The sequence below is a fragment of the Zootermopsis nevadensis genome, unplaced genomic scaffold, assembly GCF_977971745.1.
Source record: "Zootermopsis nevadensis isolate Lab colony 2312 unplaced genomic scaffold, Znev_1.0 Znev_ptg000024l, whole genome shotgun sequence".
Taxonomy (NCBI): Eukaryota; Metazoa; Arthropoda; class Insecta; order Blattodea; family Termopsidae; genus Zootermopsis; species Zootermopsis nevadensis.
The window spans coordinates 14,725,382-14,747,252 of NW_028259156.1; the positions used below are offsets into that span (position 1 = coordinate 14,725,382).

General features: G+C 36.9%; 3 protein-coding genes across 4 annotated transcripts in view; 2 read left to right on the plus strand and 1 right to left on the minus strand.

Annotated features, from left to right (window-relative positions):
• LOC110830938 (uncharacterized) overlaps positions 1-5,279 on the plus strand; it is a 51,190-nt gene extending 45,911 nt beyond the window's left edge. The window contains exon 3 of one of the 2 annotated variants that reach the window (XM_087355333.1): positions 1,584-5,279. In XM_087355333.1, the coding sequence (XP_087211459.1) occupies positions 1,584-2,252 (669 nt within the window). In that variant the 3' untranslated portion in view covers positions 2,253-5,279. The remainder of the gene's footprint in view (positions 1-1,583) is intronic. The other variant, XM_087355334.1, reaches the window with a different exon arrangement.
• A 1,596-nt stretch (positions 5,280-6,875) lies between these two features.
• Positions 6,876-21,871, plus strand: part of LOC110830924 (alpha-tocopherol transfer protein-like) — a 182,946-nt gene continuing 167,950 nt past the window's right edge. The window contains exon 1 of the mRNA XM_022066343.2: positions 6,876-7,080. The gene's annotated coding sequence lies outside the window, so the exon portion shown is untranslated. The remainder of the gene's footprint in view (positions 7,081-21,871) is intronic.
• Ac3 (Adenylate cyclase 3) overlaps positions 8,255-21,871 on the minus strand; it is a 77,284-nt gene continuing 63,667 nt past the window's right edge. The window contains exons 8-20 of the mRNA XM_022066341.2: positions 21,543-21,647; positions 20,962-21,074; positions 18,908-19,069; positions 18,569-18,656; positions 18,082-18,198; positions 16,861-17,120; positions 16,429-16,504; positions 15,426-15,651; positions 14,608-14,690; positions 14,213-14,311; positions 13,527-13,650; positions 12,798-12,922; positions 8,255-11,516 (exon numbers count right to left, since the gene is read on the minus strand). Of these exons, the coding sequence (XP_021922033.1) occupies positions 11,058-11,516; positions 12,798-12,922; positions 13,527-13,650; positions 14,213-14,311; positions 14,608-14,690; positions 15,426-15,651; positions 16,429-16,504; positions 16,861-17,120; positions 18,082-18,198; positions 18,569-18,656; positions 18,908-19,069; positions 20,962-21,074; positions 21,543-21,647 (2,037 nt within the window). The 3' untranslated portion in view covers positions 8,255-11,057. The remainder of the gene's footprint in view (positions 11,517-12,797; positions 12,923-13,526; positions 13,651-14,212; positions 14,312-14,607; positions 14,691-15,425; positions 15,652-16,428; positions 16,505-16,860; positions 17,121-18,081; positions 18,199-18,568; positions 18,657-18,907; positions 19,070-20,961; positions 21,075-21,542; positions 21,648-21,871) is intronic.

The window sequence follows — 21,871 nt, forward strand, 5'->3', positions numbered from 1 at the left end:
TTGTTCTTATTCTTTATAAAATTCGCTTGAAATGCATGAAGTGGTATCATTTTACACACACGAAACGAATCCTTTTTTAAAGAAGATGCTTCAATAGATCGTATGTTTTCTATAACAGTAACAATTACATTTAAAAGAACTTAATAGGGGACTGATATCGGGGAAAGGTTTCTCCAGCTTACTTCAGAACCGTAACTATGGTCTTGCCTTACCAACAAAAGACTAACTTATAAATCGATATGTTAGAAGAGGTAAAATTATAGCTACGTGTATTCTATTGCTTACGTTTCTAAACAGGAGACGGGAATGAACACAGGGTGTTTGAGAACTAAGTTCTGCGTAGAATATTTTGACCTAACAGGGAACAACACGAAGATGAACATACCATAGGGGAGCTTCATACGTTGAGCTTTCTTTCAGACATTATGAGGGCGAGGCTTGCAGTAAGCATATGGAAGTTGAAAACGTTTAAAACGTGAAGGAAAGACGCCTTTTTGAGGAACTGGGATTAGATGGGAGCATAACGATAGATTTCATTATAAGGAAATATTGTATGTGCTTCATTGGCGGTCTCTTGTCGTTGAATCAGCAGACCTCTGATTTCTATAAAAGAAGAGGGATTCATTGACAGTCTGAGCTGCTGTCAGCTTGTCAATAATGATCCGAATTTTAAATCTAAAATTTGTTTGATAGATTTTTGAAAGCTCACAAAAATTTGTGATTCCTATCTCTTGTGAATCCTGGAGCCTACTTTCGACGTAATTCTTATTACGGATTTGTTATGTTAAAGTCTCCGAACAGAAAGAATCACCTCTTGTAGTTGACGTGTCGCGACGGATGAAGGGAGTATCTCTGAAGCCACTGTTGAGCTCAGCTACGCCAGTTGGAGCTAAAGTCACTCACACCATTTGTCTTGTTTCGACAAATGGCATGCGATCGATAGCACGGAATTTCAAATCGTGATTACAATAGCTTCAATAGACCTATCGTGTAAACCCGAAATGCATTGTACTGTTTGTTTTCATAATGACGCCATATTTTTATTTTATCATTAAAAATTCATGTTCCATTCTGAAGGACGTGTCTAAATTCAATATTAGAGTTGTCGAGAAATATATCCTTTGAATATTCAGTGGCAGGGCCGTAATCGAAATCAATCACAGCATATTGAATTGGTCGTCATATTAACAGACTGAAATATCAGTCATTTCTTAGTTGAACGGATTTATATTGGCTTTTTTATTTCCTGGGGAATACTACGCTTTTCAACTTCATTTTCGTAGGAAGAACCATACGAAACGTATCGAATGGCCACACAGACAAATATTTCTTTATAAAATATTGTGTATAATTGCTAGTATGTTGCACTGTTGTTAAAAGAATTGTTTTCCTTATAAAAAAAATTACTATTTTCAACGCATACAGACTGCTATGTAAAGGAGCATTTTGTAACAAAATTAAGCGAAATTCTCATGTTCATAACAATTACTAACAATAAAATTGTATGTAAAATCCAAAGTATACTTCTCTTTCTACGATGCATCGCTGAGTAATCTTCGTTTATTTCAAATGAACGTATTTAGTTTGGTGTGTTGCAGGTGAGTCCATCTCCAGGAGCGATTCAGTGCGCTGTGGTTGTCCAGCCACCTGCCATCCCTACGTCATCCCCTTCGCCAACGTCAGGAGGAGCACGACGCCCTAGCAGCGCCCTGTTGCACCCCGATCATGCACGACTCCTGAGGGCTCCCAGTTCCCCAGACCAAGCCTCCATGGAGGATGTGAACGAGTTCCCCGTGGTGACATCAGGCTTTGCAGCGTCGTGTTCCTCGTCCACGACGTCGTCAATGACTAGTGTTGCAGCGGCGGTTGCGTCCATGGGTTCTAGAACCTCTGATCCATGGCTCCAACAGGATCGAGACCGACGAAGAAGTTCCACGATGACCGGGCGGTATTCGTTACTGGACGCCCTAGACCTGGAATACGCGCTCCTGAGAGCCGCGGCTCGAGGTAGTGTGGGCCCTTACAGTCTGTCTGAGTCGTTACATAAACTGACGTTTACTCAGAGCCTAGCTTTCCCGGCTCTGGCCCGTGGCTTGGCAGGAAAAAGACGTAGGAGCAATCAGCACAACTCTAGCCCCCTTGATCCTTCGGACACGGGACTCAACGCCTTCGCCAAGGTGGTCACCGCGTTAGTGCTCATGCTCGTTAGCGTTCTCGTTTTCGGCGTGGTGTATAAGTTTGTGCGGACGTGAGGATTACTCTTGTCCCCAGTAAGGGGACATCAGTCTGCCGATATTTTGCCTGCTAATTTCACTTCATTATTTGGACGAAAAGGCCATGTTATCTCCTAGCGAGAGACGTGGGTATATCGTTAATACTGTGTGCTATGCTCAACATTGCGTTTCGTCGACAGGACGCAGTTGTGTGCAATGGTGTGGATGTTTATTCAGTGGCTGGCGAAACACTATGGAACCAGGTAATAACAATCGCGACCGACAGGGTTCGGTAATGCCTCAGTATTAGGTACGAAACTACGCATTACATATCTCGTGTGCGGGTTGCATATATGTACCTGGTGATAATTTTCGTGAATCGATTAAAATCAGGCCAGAATTTATTTTCAGCTGTATTTGAACTAAAAGGTAATTATCCAGTTTAAATGCAGTATACCGCAAAACTTTTGCCAAAGACTTACTTATAATTCATTCTACGGAAAATGTTGAAACATCCGTTTTCTTGTTCGTGTAGCTTTTACGTAATGAAAAATGGTTTATAGAAATTAAATAGGCTGTGTCTGAAAATAACTGATCATGTACCATGACGCTGTTCTTCAGCTACGTTTATAAAATACTTTAATATTCTAAAAGTATATAACCTTCCGTTTAATTTAAAAGTTCGTGTTGGTGACCTCAAATTATCACGTTATTTATTTTTTGGACACAAAATAATTGGTGACCAAGTAATCAATTACGACACGAAGGAATCAGTTTTAAATCAGAAACTCTTTAGTTTCTGGCAGAAACACAGACGCGTCACAGCAAGCTATTTATCATAGCAAACATATTTGGAAGAAAGTGTGAAGTTGCTATTTTAAATATGGTAAATTAAAATATGCAAGACCATGGCCTATAAAAATTTCTCATTAATTCGCCTCTGATAAGGTTTAGGGCGAATTGTGATGGAATTATTTTATTTCGGTACTGAATTATTGTATTTTATTTTACGTTACTTGGGGTGTTGCCCACCTAAAATATTAATTTAAATATCGTAGTTAAGATACAGTGACACTCTTAAATGTGCGTAAGAAGAGATGTCGAGAAAATATCTTGAGAGATTTTGCTCGTCGCCATGCCTGTTTTAAGAAGATATCAAAACAAAGAAAAGAAAATCAACGTCAGTCCAGTAAATAAACATTCAGCAATAGAAGAAAAAACACCTATTTATGGGAAGTGTTCTGGTAATCTTCATGTCAAATCAAGATTCATATTTGTATTTATAAATACATTGTGCTAAAAATTGCGGAATAACCTGCCAATTTCCTTTTCAGGGAATTTTTTAGAGGTCGGTTTCATTGATAAATTTGGCAATTTTACTTTACATCTGGTAAGACTTAAGGTTCTCACGGCGGTGAATTTAAAGGTGAGTTTCCTCTCTGATATTGCGCCATGTTATCTGGTGTTTATCATCCTGACGATGGAGGCAGTAAGCTCTTCTGAAACGTCGGCATCCCACAAGACAGCCTTCTTCATATTCGCCGCCGTGAGATCCCGAAACCTCACCTAACATCGCGTAATAAACACATGGCACACGTTTGTATACATTTCCGTTGCTGTAATAATTAATTACGTGGTGTATCTTGTAATTAGTCGAACTCCTTTAAAGTTATAATGTATGTTGTATTACAGTGTTTTGCAGATATGTGCCCATTCTGAAGCAACCGAGAGTGAATAATTTCTAGGGTCCAGGAGAAAGGTCTCAGTTAAGTTGTTCATTGCATTGCTAAGGGAAGATTAATAAATTTTTGTATAATTATTTACTATGAAAACAAGATCGAGATCAATTTATATAGCATAAATAAAGTCGTGGAAATGATTTAGATTGCTTTGTATCGTGTATGTCATATAAATTATAACTTTTGTTCTCGGACATCGCCCATCAAGTCTTTGAATGTCCCCTTTAAATACTTTTACTTCAAACTCCAAATGACGTGGTGTTAGTTGAGACGTGATGTTTTCTTGCGGGCGAGAAAGTAGATTATATTAATTTTTGTATATAATTAATCATTTAATATTTTTCTGCGTTGTAATGACGAAGACGTATGAGAACAACGATTCTTATGGAACTTTGTTTACTTCCCTGTTTTATATATATTTAATGTTCGGTTTATTTATGCAGAGTAAGAAACAAGACATACAGTTTTACAAAACCACGTAAAGCTTAATTAATATTTTACTTAGTTCGTCTTATGAAAATAAATGTAAAAATGTTTTATTCCAGTACTTAAATGATCCAGTTTCTAAATAATTTGCAACAATAAATAGGTTGTTTAACAGTAGGCCTACGTAATTTTTATTAGTAACCTTGAGTTGTCAACTTATTGGGTCCAGCATTTTTTAAATTAGTAATTAAAGTTGTCGCTGTTTACAGACTTTCTAGTAGAGTGTTACTACTGTGTGAACTACTTAACGTGAAATAACGTACTTAAACATCGTCTTAGTGAAGTAAAACTATGAACTATCCAATCCAGAATGTAAGTCTTCCCGTGAAACGTATTGCTTATCATATAAAATTTATTGTGCTGAATAACTGGGGAGATTTATTAGTTATAAAAATTTAATGGCCTATGTAGAAGCATATTACTTCAACCGACGAGATGCTATATTTTCGCAAACGCCACGTAGAACTAAGGAAATATTTTAGTGGAGTGACTGCTATTATTAACCTATTATGATAAGATTTTTATTACTAATATACCTTCCCAATGTGTTACTTCCTTCATTTTACGCTTCTTAAAATAAAAGTTTGGATTTAAAAACCTCGGTTACAGTATTTGTGACGTACGTAATAGATATATGTACTAATTGCACTGTAATGTGTTGGTGAAAAGTTATGCTGTATTGTTTTTGTATACCATTAATAACGATAATTGTGTCTTCATTCTAAAAAAAAACAGTGTTCTGTTGGATGTTTATATGTTGTTGCATAAAGTAACTTACAGACGTTCAGAACGTATAACACAATTTTATTACCTTGACAATAAAGATAAAATGTATCTTCTCCTCATCGTTTTATGCCTTGTTTTTATTACTTACAGGGATAATGGAACGAGCATTTCATCTGTTTACATAGCGCCAGATGCTTTCTTCTCTTTAAACATGTTTTATTTTCATTTTCTTATTCGTGGAACTGACTGCTGGCATGGAGGGTCGAAATGACGTTCACAAAGACCAGAATGGAGTATCAATAACGTTCAGAGCTCGCATCAGGGTGGTACGCTGTTGTAATCTCACCATGATTATTGGTTATCCTGACTTGTTTTCTGATTTTCCTTAGGTTTTGCACACGAATTCCGGTATAGTACTTTCAAATATGCCACGACCACTTCACCATTTATGATCATTACCCCATATTATTCGGCATTTCACAGCCTTTGAAGTTGAAACGGTGTTGTTATTCAAATAATCACGGTATTTACATGAAGAGAATTAGAGTACGTAGTTTTAAATGATTGTGCCATCACTCACTGTTACCATGTTTTACTTAAGAATTTCGGAAATGATACGAATTTTTTGACTGCCCAAAGTACGCATGTGCGCCGTTATCATGCTAATTGCTGATGATGATTTGGAGTTAAGGTCACTAGATACTCGGCCACCCTCAGTAGCATTTCTGTGATTCAATTTCTACATGACCTTCAGTAAAACGCTGCTGAAATTTTTCCGGAGGTGACAGGTAAATGAAGTTATAAGATTCAGTAACAAACTTGGAAAGAGTTTAAAGATAACTCCACTTTCTAAGAGGTCTACACGTATTTCCCAAATACGGTTTCTTTACATACATTGCTGACGTTGATATGATAAAAATCTTATCAGGGGAGTTCAATTTTTTATTTTATTAATAGAATTAAATGTGTAGTGTAACAAGACAACTAAATATAGTTTCCCGATACCAAATTTAATCAAAATCTGTTCATTAGTTTCGGAGAGAGAAATTAACAGATTTAGGCAAATTTCGTGATGGTTCCTTAAAATAGGTTACTACATCCTATTTCTACATCTTCCCAATTGAAATTTTACAGATCGTTTTACCACCTACCATGGACCCTCCCATCTGTCCTGCTGATTATGGAGTTTGTTGCATCAGAGAGACTGTTTAGTGCTTTTTTTTTAAAGTTCCATTTATGTTAAAGCAAATTTGGTGGAATAAGAAGATAATTTATATATGTGTATATATGTATTTTTTCTGTTTACAACTGTTGTAAGAGTAGATGCAGATTTTTCATGGTGTGAAATCACATTTTGAGAGAAATGTTTCTGTTTTACCATATACAAATATAAAGACGTCTGAAACTTCCTAAGTGCATTTGTTCGTACAAACACGCAGAGAATAATGAAGCAAAGTATCCCATCAACTGACACATCAGTCTTTAAAAATCGTTCTACTGGTATCAACTAGAGATAGTTTTCAAACATCTCTAATAGATGGCAGGTGAATGAGAATGCTTTCTACTGTTTCTTTGCACGTGTCGTAAGTTGAGAAGGCTGATTCACGCACGATGGCCGTTTAATCCAATGAAACGAAGGCCATCCGTTCGTGACACCACGTGATCTGCAACCCTAGTTGTAAAAGAAAGGTATGCCATGTGCTTTGTGTGCCGAAGTGTGAAGTGATTTATGATACTTTATACTTAGAACTAACGTGTAGAATATGTAAGAAGTTCTAAATTATAAATTGTAATAACGCAAGGTATTTAGTGTTATTGTGGGTGAAGTAAGGTTTCGCATCAAAGAATGGATATCTCGAAAAATTTCTCTTCGCTAGGACCATACTGAAATACAACATGGAGATTCTACATTACAGGTACAGTGAAAGATATTACCTTTTCTTCTTTCCAGGAGTTTAGTTGATTAAGTATTTGGTGCATATCTTTTCAACGCAGTGAATAATTTTGTTAAAAGTAGGATGATTTGTTTCAGAGCTAATAACCTTGCATAAAACTCAGCTCGTAGTTTGATTTGATAACCGATGCAGCTATATAAGGAAGTTTTAATTGTGCAAAAGGGAGTACGATATAGTGACCCAGCTGCACTAGGCATTCTAATGATAACTTCCATTAATGAAATAAAGACGATACATTAATATAGCCTAGTCCCACGACATTACATATTCTTAAAAGAAGAAAACAAGATCGTAATCCAGCAAGGAACTTTTATGAAGCTTTCTGTCTTCTGGGTTGTTGCGCTGTGTAGTCTGGTCGATGTTAACCAACGTTTCAGAAGTCATACTGCCTCCATCATCAGGGCGATGAAGATTTCTGTCTTCTGGGTTGTTGCGCTGTGTAGTCTGGTCGATGTTAACCGACGTTTCAGAGGTTATACTGCCTCCGTCATCAGGGTGATGAGTATGAAGATTTCTGTCTTCTGGGTTGTTGCGCTGTGTAGTCTGGTCGATGTTAACCGACGTTTCAGAAGTCATACTGCCTCCATCATCAGGGCGATGAAGCTTTCTGTCTTCTGGGTTGTTGCGCTGTGTAGTCTGGTCGATGTTAACCGACGTTTCAGAGGTTATACTGCCTCCGTCATCAGGGCGATGACTGTAAGTAAGGGAAACATCTCGCTATGATTATTGAATCAATAAATCCAATGTTCCGTTTACGAATGGTTCTGCTACAGTAATTCAAAATAGTATCAAGTGGTTAGATGATGTCCTTTTTACCACAAGCCTTATTCTCATAGTCAGTATAGTTGCAAGAACGTAATTAAATAATTCAAGAACAGATAAGTCTGTTATATGTACAAGTGGTAAGCAGTTATAATTACAGTACTTAATATGTGTTGTTTGCAGTGCTATAAATTACATAGAACTCTATTTTAAGTTATTGTACACCGAGGATTTACTTTTTGAACTAGTGGAATTGAACCAAGGCCTGTTACCTTCACTGCAGTTTAATGACGTTTTCTGTCCGTCATTAGCCAGGATAATCAGGAGTTAACTGTTTGTTGTTGTTTTTTATTAAATAAGATGAAACACCGTGTTAGTTCAGCATACAGTAAAGATCTGTATTTGTTATCAGTCATTCAACTCTTTATCTTACAGAAAATATTTTGGTTGTACTCGTTCTTACTGTAGTAGGGTGTGTCGTATTTCAGACGTGGACAAATTTAGAACATGAAGTAAAGCTTAATACATGTGCCATCACTTTTTCAATTATTGTTTTAAGTACAATGTTTTATTTGTTTGTTGCATTGTTTAGAATATTGACTTCACATTCCTGTACTCTGAATTACAGTTGTCTTCCGGATTATTTTTTGCATCAGTATTGCAAGTGATATTTGCGTCGTCACTCGTTTGGTTTTGTAAGCTAGTAATCGTTTCACAAGTTTAAATTTAATTCAGATTTACATGCAAGAATATTTTATTACTTTATTTTTGTTTGGGACCCAGATTGTTTTATTACATGAAATCATACAAACTTACACTGTATCCACACCTGTTCGTGATGTGAAAGGCATGTGAAGAAGAGATTTTTAGGTTCAGAATTATTTAAGGTGAAAGCGTATTTTTCTCATTATTAAAAATTGTTTGATAATGTGAATGTATATTAAAATTATAATTCGTTAATCTTCAGTAATTTCCATTAGAAATTGAAGAATATTTGGCATATTTACAAAATGCAAACTTTCTGTCAGGTAAGTTGCAGTATTTTAATTTGATGACATTCGTTTTATTGCTTCTCAGTGCCGTCCGCCATTATTAACAAAATACATCCAAAGTCATTTCGGTACTTGTGGGTTATCGGGATACATCTCTTTAAGAATAGGTTAGGTTATGTTAGGTTGGGTTGGGTTAGGTTAGGTTAGGTTATGTTAGGTTAAGTTAAGTTAGGTTGGGATGGGTTAGGTTAGGTTAGGTTAATGTGTGTGGATAAATGAGAACTAACTTAACCTAACCTAACCTATTTTTAAAGCGATGTGTTCCGATAACCCACAAGTACCGTAATTTCCATACTGTTATGAATTAAAATATTTATAAATTTACTTGTAGTATGTTTATGTCTTGGAGATTCTCTGAATTAGGAATATATAAATTTTAATCAAATGACCAAAAACTCTCCTTCACATTTTTCGGTTTGAAAATAACCTGCTCAATGTTATCCGCAGATATTTATAGAGTGAACATCTCTCTACACACGTGCCTGTCCTACACTTCTAGACATTCACATGCTCTAACAGCAGTACAGTTATATACAAAACATTCACTACCTTAACAGACATTTTTACATATCATTTATCTATGTTCACAATGTACAGTAATGTCGTATTTGTTGAAGTCGGAGAACACAGACTTCTATTCGGGACATGCCTGCGGCAAAAGGGTTCAGGTCCATTTATATACTCAACAAATTACTGAACATAAAACTAAATTCTTAGGTCTGTTCTAGTATTTTAAATGCATTATGTACTACATCATATTCTACAGAACCGTAGCATTGCTTTCAATTTAAGAAATTAATTTAGAGGTTATTTATTAGAGAATTTCGTGTCAGGAAGGATGCAAATGCTGCACGTAAGATCTTAAAGAAATTTTGAAATTGCATTTAAATTCTTGTGAAAACTTTTGTTGTATAATAATTGTTCTGTCACAGACCATACATTGCTTACTCTTTTTTTACATATCTTCGGTATAAGAATTACAAACATATTTAACTTGATAATTAAATATTTTTTTAAAAAAATTGTAATATACAGATAAATGAATGGCATTTATTTTGTTGAACCTCCTGAAAACTGTAATTAAATTTAAAATTATTGAATTCATACTAACATTTATTTTATTTGCTAGTAGACTTTATAGTATGATACTGAACGTGGCATACGTGCTTCATAGCAGGACATAGTTTAGTAAAAGAAGAAATTTAGAATCTGTATTTTACTGTAAAATTTCATCACCATTGCTTGGAAGAAAATAAATTACAAAAATTCATACCAGAAAGTACAACTTTATATTAGATAATGGATATATTCCTGAAGTGTAATTTTCCCTGCATCACGTGGGTTTAGCACTAATAATGATTCAGATCAGATGTACTGATCATTGACGCTGAAGACCTCATTTCCTCTTATCAATTGTATAATCTCTGTTCTGTCAATGGGCTTCACTCACATTCATTTCTCAACCGATTTATAGGCCTAACAGATAAGTGATCAAAGCACAGTGGATTTACATATACATTATTTTTAACACTTCAAAACATTTACTATGACGTAACAGATTGTTCCAGTTATTTACACGATTTTTAGGCTTATAGGCTTCTGCATTTCACTGTACATCTAGTAACAGTCGCTGAATCTACGACTACAATAAATTAAAAACGCATTGCTTTGAAAACCCACAGTTGAAACGAAACCTCCTCTCGTTATGACAAACTGTACCACTTTCATATTTTCAAGATACTACCAAGAAACGTGCGTGTTCACATTTCATAAATTAATAATTTTAATGCTAAAGAAAGAATTTTCTATTTATGTTTTTCTGTGAAATGTTTTTCATGTTGACACAGAGGAGGCCTTTGCACATATTTATTTCACCAGAATTCTCCCATAAATATATATTTATTGTTACAAATATGTTCCTTAGCTTAACATGGTCCCACACGATTGTCGCCCAAGGAAACATAGATAAATGCGTCCTCTTAATTCACATTTATAAGGTGGTGTCTTTTAGTTGAAACTCTGTTATCCCAAAAATTACTGGGTTGAAAATTTCTGTAGTTTATTTACCCTGTATGCATCAGCGCCACTGCTACATAACTTTCTTTTAAAGTAACTAACAACTTTTCAGTCATCTACGTCTGATTTCTGTAGTAGATGCGTTTCACCTGACCCAGAGATGACAGCAGTGGAACTTAGTATTAGCGGTGATGTGTCTTCAGACGACAGCTGGTGTTTGGGATCATCAGACAGGTCTAGGTTGTGTCCGGGGTTCCGCTGTTCAGATTCTTCCACCCAGTTCAGGTTACCTCCAGAACTGTGTTGTACTGGAATAATTTCATGTTCTGGGCTGTTAGAAAAATCTTCATTTGTTTCGAGATTGATTTTGAAGTCTTCATTTAATTTCAGGTTAGTTTCAGGGTTATTTTTGGTTTCTTCTTTGCTCCTTAAGGTTGATTCCGGATTAGATCCTTTACCAATGAGATAGTACGTCATAAGCTGTCCTTTTCCCTTCACTGAGACCAATCCACGCTGTTCAAAAATGTATCCAAAATGCTTGAGAATTTCAGTAGTTTCATCAGTTACCTGGAGACATAGAATACATTTACGATTCACTGTTTGATGCATTTCTTTAATAAACGTTTCTGTACTCTAAAATGTAACATTGAGTCCACTGTTTGGGACTGTTCCCCTGCAACTTTGAAGACCACTTCTATGCAGGCTTTCGCCTCACATACTACATGGAAATTGTAATTTATATCTTAACTGCGTCATGTTTGTGTTTAATCAATATAATAATTCATTCACCGTCGATACACAAACTTAAAATGTTGTTAAAATTTACTTAAAATTACATAAAATTACAACATTTTTTAGAATTAGATCTTGATACATTTCACATTTGACGACATGTTTCGGTGTATTACACCATCATCAGGTCAATCAATTTAAAAACTGTTTTAAAAGCTGTTGTACATCCTGCTCCGCGTATATTGATACGTTTGACTGTTTTGATTTCTTCTTTTTATGCTTGGAATCTACAGCCCCATAATATCGGACGTACAACGCATCACTTACAACCCGATATAAACATCCAAGCATAAAAAGAAGAAATCAAAACAGTCAAACGTATCAATATACGCGGAGCAGGATGTACAACAGCTTTTAAAACAGTTTTTAAATTGATTGACCTGATGATGGTGTAATACACCGAAACATGTCGTCAAATGTGAAATGTATCAAGATCTAATTCTAAAAAATGTTGTAATTTTATGTAATTTTAAGTAAATTTTAACAACATTTTAAGTTTGTGTATCGACGGTGAATGAATTATTATATGGAAATTGTAGTTTCGGCTTTGTTCACTATTTGTTTTGAGCACATAGAAGATGGTAGCAGAGCGTGGTTACGATCCACGGACCTCTGGGTTATGGGCCCAGCAAGCTTCCAATTATTTTACATTTTTGAAACGGCCACGTTCGGTAGATCGTCGCTTAATTAGTTGTGACTAACCATGGCACAAATTCACTTGGCTAGAAATAAGAGAGGGAGATTGGACTAATAAGTTATTTAGACCACCGTGTAAAAGAAGTTCATAACACAATAACTCGCTGCTTGAATCTTATTTACAAAGGGAAATGAACTGATTTAAGAATTTGTGTTTGAGTTTTAACTATGGTATATCTTGAATGAATTTAGGTAAATCATAATGAGGTGGAAGAAATATTAAATTTGAGGAGAGGACCGGATTGTTGTATGTACATTACATTCCATTTGGTAATGATATTATTTATATAAAATAATATTTTTCCCACTTCAGCGTAATTCAAAGTAGGTAAGAGAATAGAGAAGTGTAATGGTATGGACCTGTATGCATCCTGCCTTCCCGGTGCTTTCCATTCGTGATGCTACATTGACAGAGTTGCCCCAGATATCGTAGTGTGGTTTTCGTGCACCGATCACACCGGCTGTGATTGGTCCATGGTTTATTCCTGAAACAAAGTTAATTACATTGTACGGCTAGTACGTTATCGTTCACTTCTGCAGGCGATTACACGAAGGAAAGCTAACTGGCTGGGACATATTATGAGAAGGAATGGATTACTGAGTGATATCACCGAAGGCAGGTTGAAGGAAAGAGAGGACTAGGAAAAAGATTGATACAGCTAACCGACGATCTTAAACAAGGAAAGAAGATGACGTTCCAGGAGTTAAAACGAGAAGCCGAGAATAGGGACAACTGGAGAGCTCTTTTTGGTCAGAGCAATGGACTGTCGTCAGACAGAACACTTAATAATAATAAATATTCATTAGCAACAAAATATCTAGAAAAAAGAGGTTATATTTCATAAATTTTGCAACAATTTCCTTTTATTGTCGGATATAAACATCATACCTGTCTTCTTCCTTGATTCATGATTTCAGTCTAGTGTTCAATGTAGTATTTTAGAATTTCTTATGTGAGCTACATGAGTGTCGTATTTTGAGAGCTTAGTGACTGCTGGCTTGATATTTTATTGTGTTTTTAAAAATCCTAGAAGTTGGGCGTAAAAATGAGGCTATGAGGTTAAAATTAAAACTAATCTTCATTCTAACCCATTTTGAGCACGAAATGGTTGAAGCTCTGCTCATTTATGCCTTGGAGTGCCTTCTTGAGTTCCAGAGCAAATTCCACTAGGAGTGCAAGATGAGACCAACGAACTTTTATGGGATCATCAGGCTGAAACAGGAGGAGACAAGAATATTTAAGCGTTTCTCATTATTAAGGGTATTCAGGAGGTTACGGGTTCAAATCTCAGATTGGAGAGGAGCTATACTAACTGAGATTTCTCTAGTTCTTTTTTAAAATTGCTTTCCAGAAAATGCCAGGATAGTACCAAATTAGTTCATGATTACATCCTTCTACTACTACTACCATGGCGTAACAGCCCAAAATCGAGCCCTAGCCTCCTCTATCTTCTTCCTCCAATTCTCTCTATCCAACGCTATCCTTCTCCAAGCTGCTGTTCCAAGGAGATTTCTGGAGTCAGTCGTCACTGCATCCAGCCATCTACCTTTAGGTCTTCCCACTGGCCTTCTCCCATATATTGTTCCTTCTACAACTGTTTAATTCTTAATTCATTAGTCGTTTTATCACTTGACTCTATACGATCTGCAGTGTATCTTTCAACAATCAGAAATAAATAAATAAATATGAACACCATCGAAGATCAACAAGTATTATGTGTTAGAGGAAATATGCCAGAATGCAAAATGAATGCATTCCAGATTTGAATGTTTACCTTGACCTGTCGAGATGGGTTGAGTCCACTTGCAGCCATGTATGTAGACCCTATGGTTTTAATCTTGATTATATCCTGAAACTGAGGTAGTTCCAGTAACTGTAACACACAAGGGGAAAAAATGGGCTAATCTGGGCAGGCATAAGTCGCTGCTTTTACTGTAGTCAGGGCTTAGAACAAAATAAGAGATACTCTGTATACGAAGCAGGAGTACAAACCACCTCAACAGAGATACTTTTGAGTACTGATTAGTTGAAAGAGTCATGTACACAGTAGGAATACAGATGTGAATCCTCGTAAAATTAAGTATAATTTAGTTACTTTAATTATGTTATAAGTATGGCATTTATATTATTTTTAGTGATTTTAAGAAGATATGACTTTTGTTTACATACAGCATCAAAATCGGAGATGACTTCATTCAGAAATCGTAAACATTCCAGGCCTTGATTGTTCACTGTCTCCTCTGAATAAAAGTCTGTAACAAAAGAACGAACTTTGTAAGTGATCAGTCAACTTACTGCACACATATCCAGTTTTGTTAGCGGAGAGGTCTGATCCATAATTTTGGGTTCAGTTTAGGTCTGTATAATTAGATTACAAGTTTGTTTTTGTCCGGAAACGTGAAAGTAAAATGGGTTTCAGCTCGAGTTCTTCCATACAATGAAATGTAAACTTGTTAATTTGAGAGCAGCTATTCGGTGATAAGTATGAAGAAGTTTGGTTGCCAGCTACCAAAACTAAGGGTAAGAAAGTATCTTCTGGAAAGTGTGTATCATGTGGTATAAATGTAATGGAATTGATAGGTACTTGACTAGTTAAGAATTACCTTACATGGAACCCAAACACCATTATCGTGTTTCCAAGTGCCCTTCAGGTTTTCAGACTTAAATTTCCATCAGATTGTCATCTCTTTACCTTGTCTATTTTCTGTGTTCATCTCCTCTTCCTCACTTTGATGACATTAATAATATTTGTTGAAGAGTGTGAGTTGTGAACCCTCTCATTGTGCAGTTTCATAAGAATGAGAATGATACGAGAAATCGTCTTAGAAATTATCAATGACAAGAGTATGTTGATTTTACTGTATTTCTATCAAGACTTATATTGTTATTTAAATTTCTTTAGCACATGCTTGCATGATTCTGACACTTGTGAAAACACCATTCCTCCAGGCGTAGTTTGGGAGAATTAAGTGCGGGTCATTGATTACCTGAGAAGTTAGGCATTGAGGCAAACAGAACCCCGACTTCAGCATAGCTCTGACTGTACAGTTCTTCATGCTGTCTCTTGCGACTGCCCATAAAATGAGCTGCAACGTGCGGTGGCAGGATGTTATACACTAGGGCCTCGTTGCGGCGTCTGATGTCAGACGCTCTCTCCCGCTGATCCTCCACTTCCGTCTTCCATAGGAACAGCACTCGGGATGCTTTCTCTAACTGGTAACAACAAGAAAGACGTGTCCTTATATGAACTCTGTCTGGTGTAGGATCTTCCTTGTAAAAATTGTCACAAAATTCCACTGCTTTTAACAGTCCTGAACATTCATGAACCCTCTTCTTTAAACCTTATTTAGAACCAGTTTAACCCAGTTTCCACCTCCGAACTCTAGTGTTTTAACAACCATTTTAATATTATATTTACATATAGCCGTAGGATCCTCATGCTCTCAGGGATAGACGTCAGTTAAAGTTAATAATGTAGCACATACCCGCAAGTACCATTATGTGGGTGTGGTGTTTACATGTCAGTACATTTCACTTCTCTGTCTTAACCCTTTATTCCATGAATTATATGTATTTGTTTTAAAAAAAGTAGATCTGGTTGGTTTAAATTTAAGAAATTATAACGAATAAATCACTCGTAATGTTTGGACGTTTCCTGAAATGACTCCAAATTAATCCACAAGTGATGCCGTTTTCAATAGAATTGAGGACTTCCTAGAAATATAATGAAAATACTGTAATAATATTAAAATGAATTTTAGGTGGGAATTGGAGTCTTTAGAACGTTTTCTCAGGATTGGATAATAGGTCACTGTAGTTTTCATGGTATTGACCTCTCAGATTATATGTACTTAGCCATTTATTATTTCCTTAGAACTTCTTAAAGACGGGGTCTGGTGGAGGGCTTTGGTTAATTCGGTGATGAACCTTCGGGTTCGGTAGGCCATCTAGTTAGTTAGTTAGTTAGTTAGAACTTCTTAAAATACTTACATGGCGGGCAAGGAATGCCAGGGCTATAGTAACAGCCAGGAGGAGACCACATAATGCATACTTTCCAGGCGCAATGCTGAAACGGCATGAAGAAAGATTTTCAGAAATTTGAGAATGGGGAAGAACGCCGTATGTGAGTGTTTTAATTCAGTTACGGGTGATGTTTAAATGTTTTGGCCTCAAAAAATAACATTTTATGAGACGTATAAACTAATCAAATAATGCATCTAGTCTTTTTACTGAAGTATCTCTCTCACTTTTTCTCTTAAATGTCTGTTGTTGGAGTGTGGGAGAGATTTTATAATTAATTCAATTACGGTTCGTCATGTAACACTTTCATTTACACATGGATTCTGGTGTAATTATTGATTTTTAACCATGATGAAAACATATTTTGTTGAGTCAGCAATATGCAAAGGAAGGATTACCCACTTTCCCCAGTCTCTGTGATTGGTCGCCTCCTCGCAGTCAAGTGCCGGGCCGATCGCGAAGACATTCATGCAGCAGTGAGCTGTTGCAATCAGGAACAACAGACCGGCCTTCACGAGATGGGACACTTGAGCGGGCAGGGACGCCGCGATCAGTACCAGGACGCAGAAATACGAGAAGTACGAGGGATACAAGCACACGCTGCCCAGGTCCTCTGTCGTCGTGGTGTAGTTGCTAGGAGACGAAGGGACCGTGCAAGACACCTGGTGTTGACAAGTGCAAAGAGACTGTTATCAGACGCAGATTCAAGTGTATCAGAATGACTTTAATGGGAACAGAAATTGACTGCATCTCTCAGACAGTTATTCTCATATTATTCAACGATGCTGTTCCAACTGTTCGGACTGTATGGCACGAATTATATGGAAAGATGATCATGAATGGTAAATACGTGGGCTTAAGGATATTAAAGTGGGTGTTTTAAATCTGGTTGCTTGGTCTTTCTTTGCCTTGAGAGATTAGTGCGTTTAATTCATAACTTGGTCTTTCAAGGATGAGTCTGCGTCACGTTTTGAAGGTTTTACTCTTCCCGTTACCATGTTTAGGGTAAACCACCCTGAAGATGGCAACTGCACTGTGTGATGAAACTTTTGTAACTTATCTGAACAGTAGTATCAGTTCTCCAAAAAAATTGTGAACACATTAGAACTCTCTCTCTACGAAACACAACACTTTTCGTAGTTCCTTTTCGGTCTTCCCTGATAAATACTGTTATTTACATCGAATAGGTCACTACAGTTTCGTTCAGAATACTTAATTACTCACAATTCATTATCATGTCGACGTCATTTTAAGCTATAGCCTACAGACTAATGCGTGTAGTTGAAACAGCATGTTTAAATAATTTATGGCCCATCAATCTTATATGCACCTAAGAATTTATAACTGAATGATTATAGAAATATATGCAGCATTTTTCATTGTAGGCTGTCTGAATACTGGAAGTATATAGCACAAGGTGTTCCTGTGAATTCTTACCATGTAGATTGTGCTGATCTGAGTTGTGATGCCAAATAGTCTTCCGGGTGGTTCAGCCCTGAATATTAAGGCGATGCGATAATCGGAAACCCTGTTAACACCTGCCAGGCTACACGGCGTCACAACCGAGATGATCACAATCGACATCTGCACTGTTGTGAGAACCTCAGATCTTCATATTCTTACCATATCCACAATATTGGTAACCCCTAGGAGCGCAATTACAACGACACCAATGACCCTCCTTGTCCACAAGGAATTGTTCAGAGCCTCACTGCAACGCACCATAGGTCGAGGGAATGACTGGAATAAATATAAAATATTAAAATACATAATTTGAATGGTCGGTAACTATTCGTAAATGTGTGGATGCATTTTAAATACGACAATAACCTCTCCAACACAATTTTATCCCCCAACAATATACTAATTTTCCAGTTGATGTGAAGTAATTAATAAATTATTGTGATGACAACATCAACAAAACACCGGATGGAAGGAAATTCTGTTGGTAAGGTTGCTTTTTAAATTGAACAGTCTGTACAGGACATACCCCTGTTGTTCTTTTAAAGTATTTATTCGTAATTTATTTATATTCTGCTCAATACTCTTTAGAAACTTTCATATGCAAATAGGATATCGTAAATGTGATATCCCGATCTTGTAAACTTACCGAAGGGAAAAACTCAGCCACAATCATTGCCGATAGAATAACTAGGAGTAGAAAACCGACTGTGAACGACAGGATGTTCATCAGATCCCTGTAACATAGAGGGTCATTATTCAACCACCTATTGGTGTTCATATTGAGTACAAATTTCAGTGTCGAAGAAAGACTATAACAAATCTGTAATGCCGTTCGTCGTTATAGAATGGCCGGTCACACGAAATTCGGCATAAACAATAGTTCTTTTATGAATTTTGAACATTCTTAGCGTACGTCTGTATTTTGTGGGTTATTTTTAGAGCCCATATGTCCTCCGGTGGGAGGGGAGAATGAAGAGAGACTCACCTAGGCAACACGACAAATTGTGCGGCTGATGTAATGAGGAGTACCAGAGGACAACCCATCACAGAGATACTAGAAAACGATTCCTTGTGCAAGTTATATTCGCGTTCTGTTTCCCTGTCTTTGAACGACAAAGTGAAGAACGTAGTGTGGTTCATCAGGTCCCTGCAAACAAATAGTGTTTGATTAACAAATTGAATTGTGGCATTATCACAAATGTAAACATAACAGTCAAATCACAAATGAATGCATAGACTCAAATATAGGACATAGATGATGACTTGTTTCAGATTAGGTCTAAAATCAATTAATTCCATCATTCCAGTCCTGTCTATTGATTTAACGAGCTTTTCTCAACTGCTTAGTTTAGAAGCCAGTAGCACCTAATGAGAAGTTGATTTGGCAGTGACAGCCTATTTTAAGGTAGTCTTATAATTTTCTAGATGATCTGAGGAAAACCAACAACCCCTTTCTCCACACTTTGGATATCCGATCACAAGATAGAAAATCGAACCCGGCAAGCCGGTCTTCCGAATACGAATTAAGAACTGTACTTTCAAGGACAGCCGTGCAGTGGCAAATTTAATGCCAGAAATGATAAATAAAGTTCATTAAAATAACCAGGGGCTAAGATGGCTGTCTTCTGGGTTATGACACCGTGTAATCTAGTAGAATTTTACCTACGTTTTAGAGGTACTTTCAGGGCGACGGACGCAGCAAGGATCACAGAAGCGATGGTAAACATTTACCAGACTGCATGGCGTTACAACCCAGAAGACAGACATGTTCTTACTCACCACCGTGGGAACCTAAAATCCTATTAAATCACTGGATATTGCACGTATTTCTTGCATTCTTGGTCCTTCTGTCATCTCTTTTTTTCTTTTTTCATTCTGTCGTAAATGTTTCCTCTCTCACCGTCTCTCATTATTCATTACTTATTTCTTTTTCTCCGTGTTAATTTGATTCTCTTATCTGTTCTTTGGTCACGCTCATAGTACAGTTACAAACTATAAAATCAAAGTAAATATTCCTGTAGTAGTTACTATGATGAAATTCGCCTTAAAGACAATTACACGGTTTTGCTCAGTTGTAATCTACCTTGAATTTTTAAGAAAAATGTGATCGTATTTGATTCCTGTAGATGACTCGTAGGCGTTATTTTTCTCATCTGTGGGTGGTTTTAGCGTCCAAGTGGCACCCCGGTCAATCCTTGAGTACCACCGTACTCCCCGGGGATACGCAGGGAACGGAATGAAGTGTATTATCGTGTATAGGAAGGAAGATGACGGGATGGAATGCTTCTGTTGCTATTAGCTACATGAGAAGCATTTTTATAGTGGCATTTTATTTCCCTTGGCGTTTCGTGGTAGCTGAAGGTTTAAGTTGGGGTGGAAAATAAAATATGGGATTCTGTATTAACTTCCTCGAATTTTTGTCGTTACTAATATTAGTCTCTGAATTTGCTGCAAGATTTTTTTTTCTGCAGGTAGATAATTCCCACATTGCAAGTGACTGTAAAATTAAAAGTCCAGGATTATATTGGTTTATTATTTATCATTTTTGTATCATACCTTGATTCATCCATTAATTCATTGCCTGTTTCTCAACGATTAACAACTAGAGGGCTATTTCGGCTTTGTTGTTAAACGTGCCAGTAATTTATGATACTATGATGACATGGGTATATAAACAGATACTGGAATAAAACAAATCCGATTTCCAGTGTAGGGCCCTGTAGGTAAGACGTGTTGAACTAAGAGACGCCTCAGTTATTCGCATGTACCGACAAGTTTGGTGTTTTGTGGTGATTATTCCATATTTGTTTTGACACACAGAATACGATTCACCAGATACGAAGATACAGCATGAGTAAACAGTAACAATAACACATAAAAGCGAGGCTGTACAGAGCACTGGCCGTGGGATTCGGTTTAAAACTCCAAATTTATAAAACGTAAGGGTGGAGCATCGTGATATATTCGTTTTGTGAGTGTCCAAACTATTGGACCTATCACTAGCCATTCCTTTTTTGTTTTCGTGCTCGGATGCCTTACCTGTGTCCATCTCTGTTCACAAGTTCCTTCCTTAGACGCTTTTTGAAGTCCGCTGAGTCTTCTCGGGCTCGTCCGTTACTCAGTACATGACTGTCATCCACTGGGCTTGCGCACTGGATACAGAAATACTAATTTTACGATGTACATGCCTCATACTAGTAAATCATAGTATTGATCCCAGCTATAACACTGTATCTAACAACTTGATGGATTTAGGAAGTCGGTGGGGTCGAGCTGTCAAACAGAATTGATAATTTTAAGGGATTGGTCCAGAAGATATTAATTTCAAAACGACTAGGCTGTTACTATTACATCGATATATCGTTTCCCTTTGTTTAATTGATGGTTAACAGTGGTTTACCAAGTATATGATTATTCATAATTTTCTAATTACTTCAGAATTTTAACAGACCAGAAGACATATTTAGTGAAATATGAAGAATAATATTAATATAATTAGGGTGTATTGTCGAGTCAACCACGTGTAGATGTTCACAACGCCACGTTAATATGGGGCGCACAGTATTGGGCAAGTTGCAAGGGGTTGACTGTTCCTGGCATTGATGGACGTGCGGACTCACCGCGGAGTCGTCATCGCTGTCCTTGTTGTCGGGCGTCGCGTCGCAACTGGCCGTCTCCTCCTCCGTCACTTTGCCGTTACGGACGTCCGGCGTTGCTGGATGGAACTGAGAGCACCAAGAAACACAAAGTCTCTCATAACCGCGTTTCAGAATCTGTAGAAGTCCTTTGTTATTAAAATTAATCAGCTCAGGTTCATGAAGAAACTCTAATATAAGGTAACTAAGACCCCTGATCTTGCCAAGAAGTGTGTAAAGCCATCTAGAATCATTGTCCTCTGCTATCCGGGTAGAAGATTACCTTGCATTCGACTTGAAGAAGAAGGATTAAG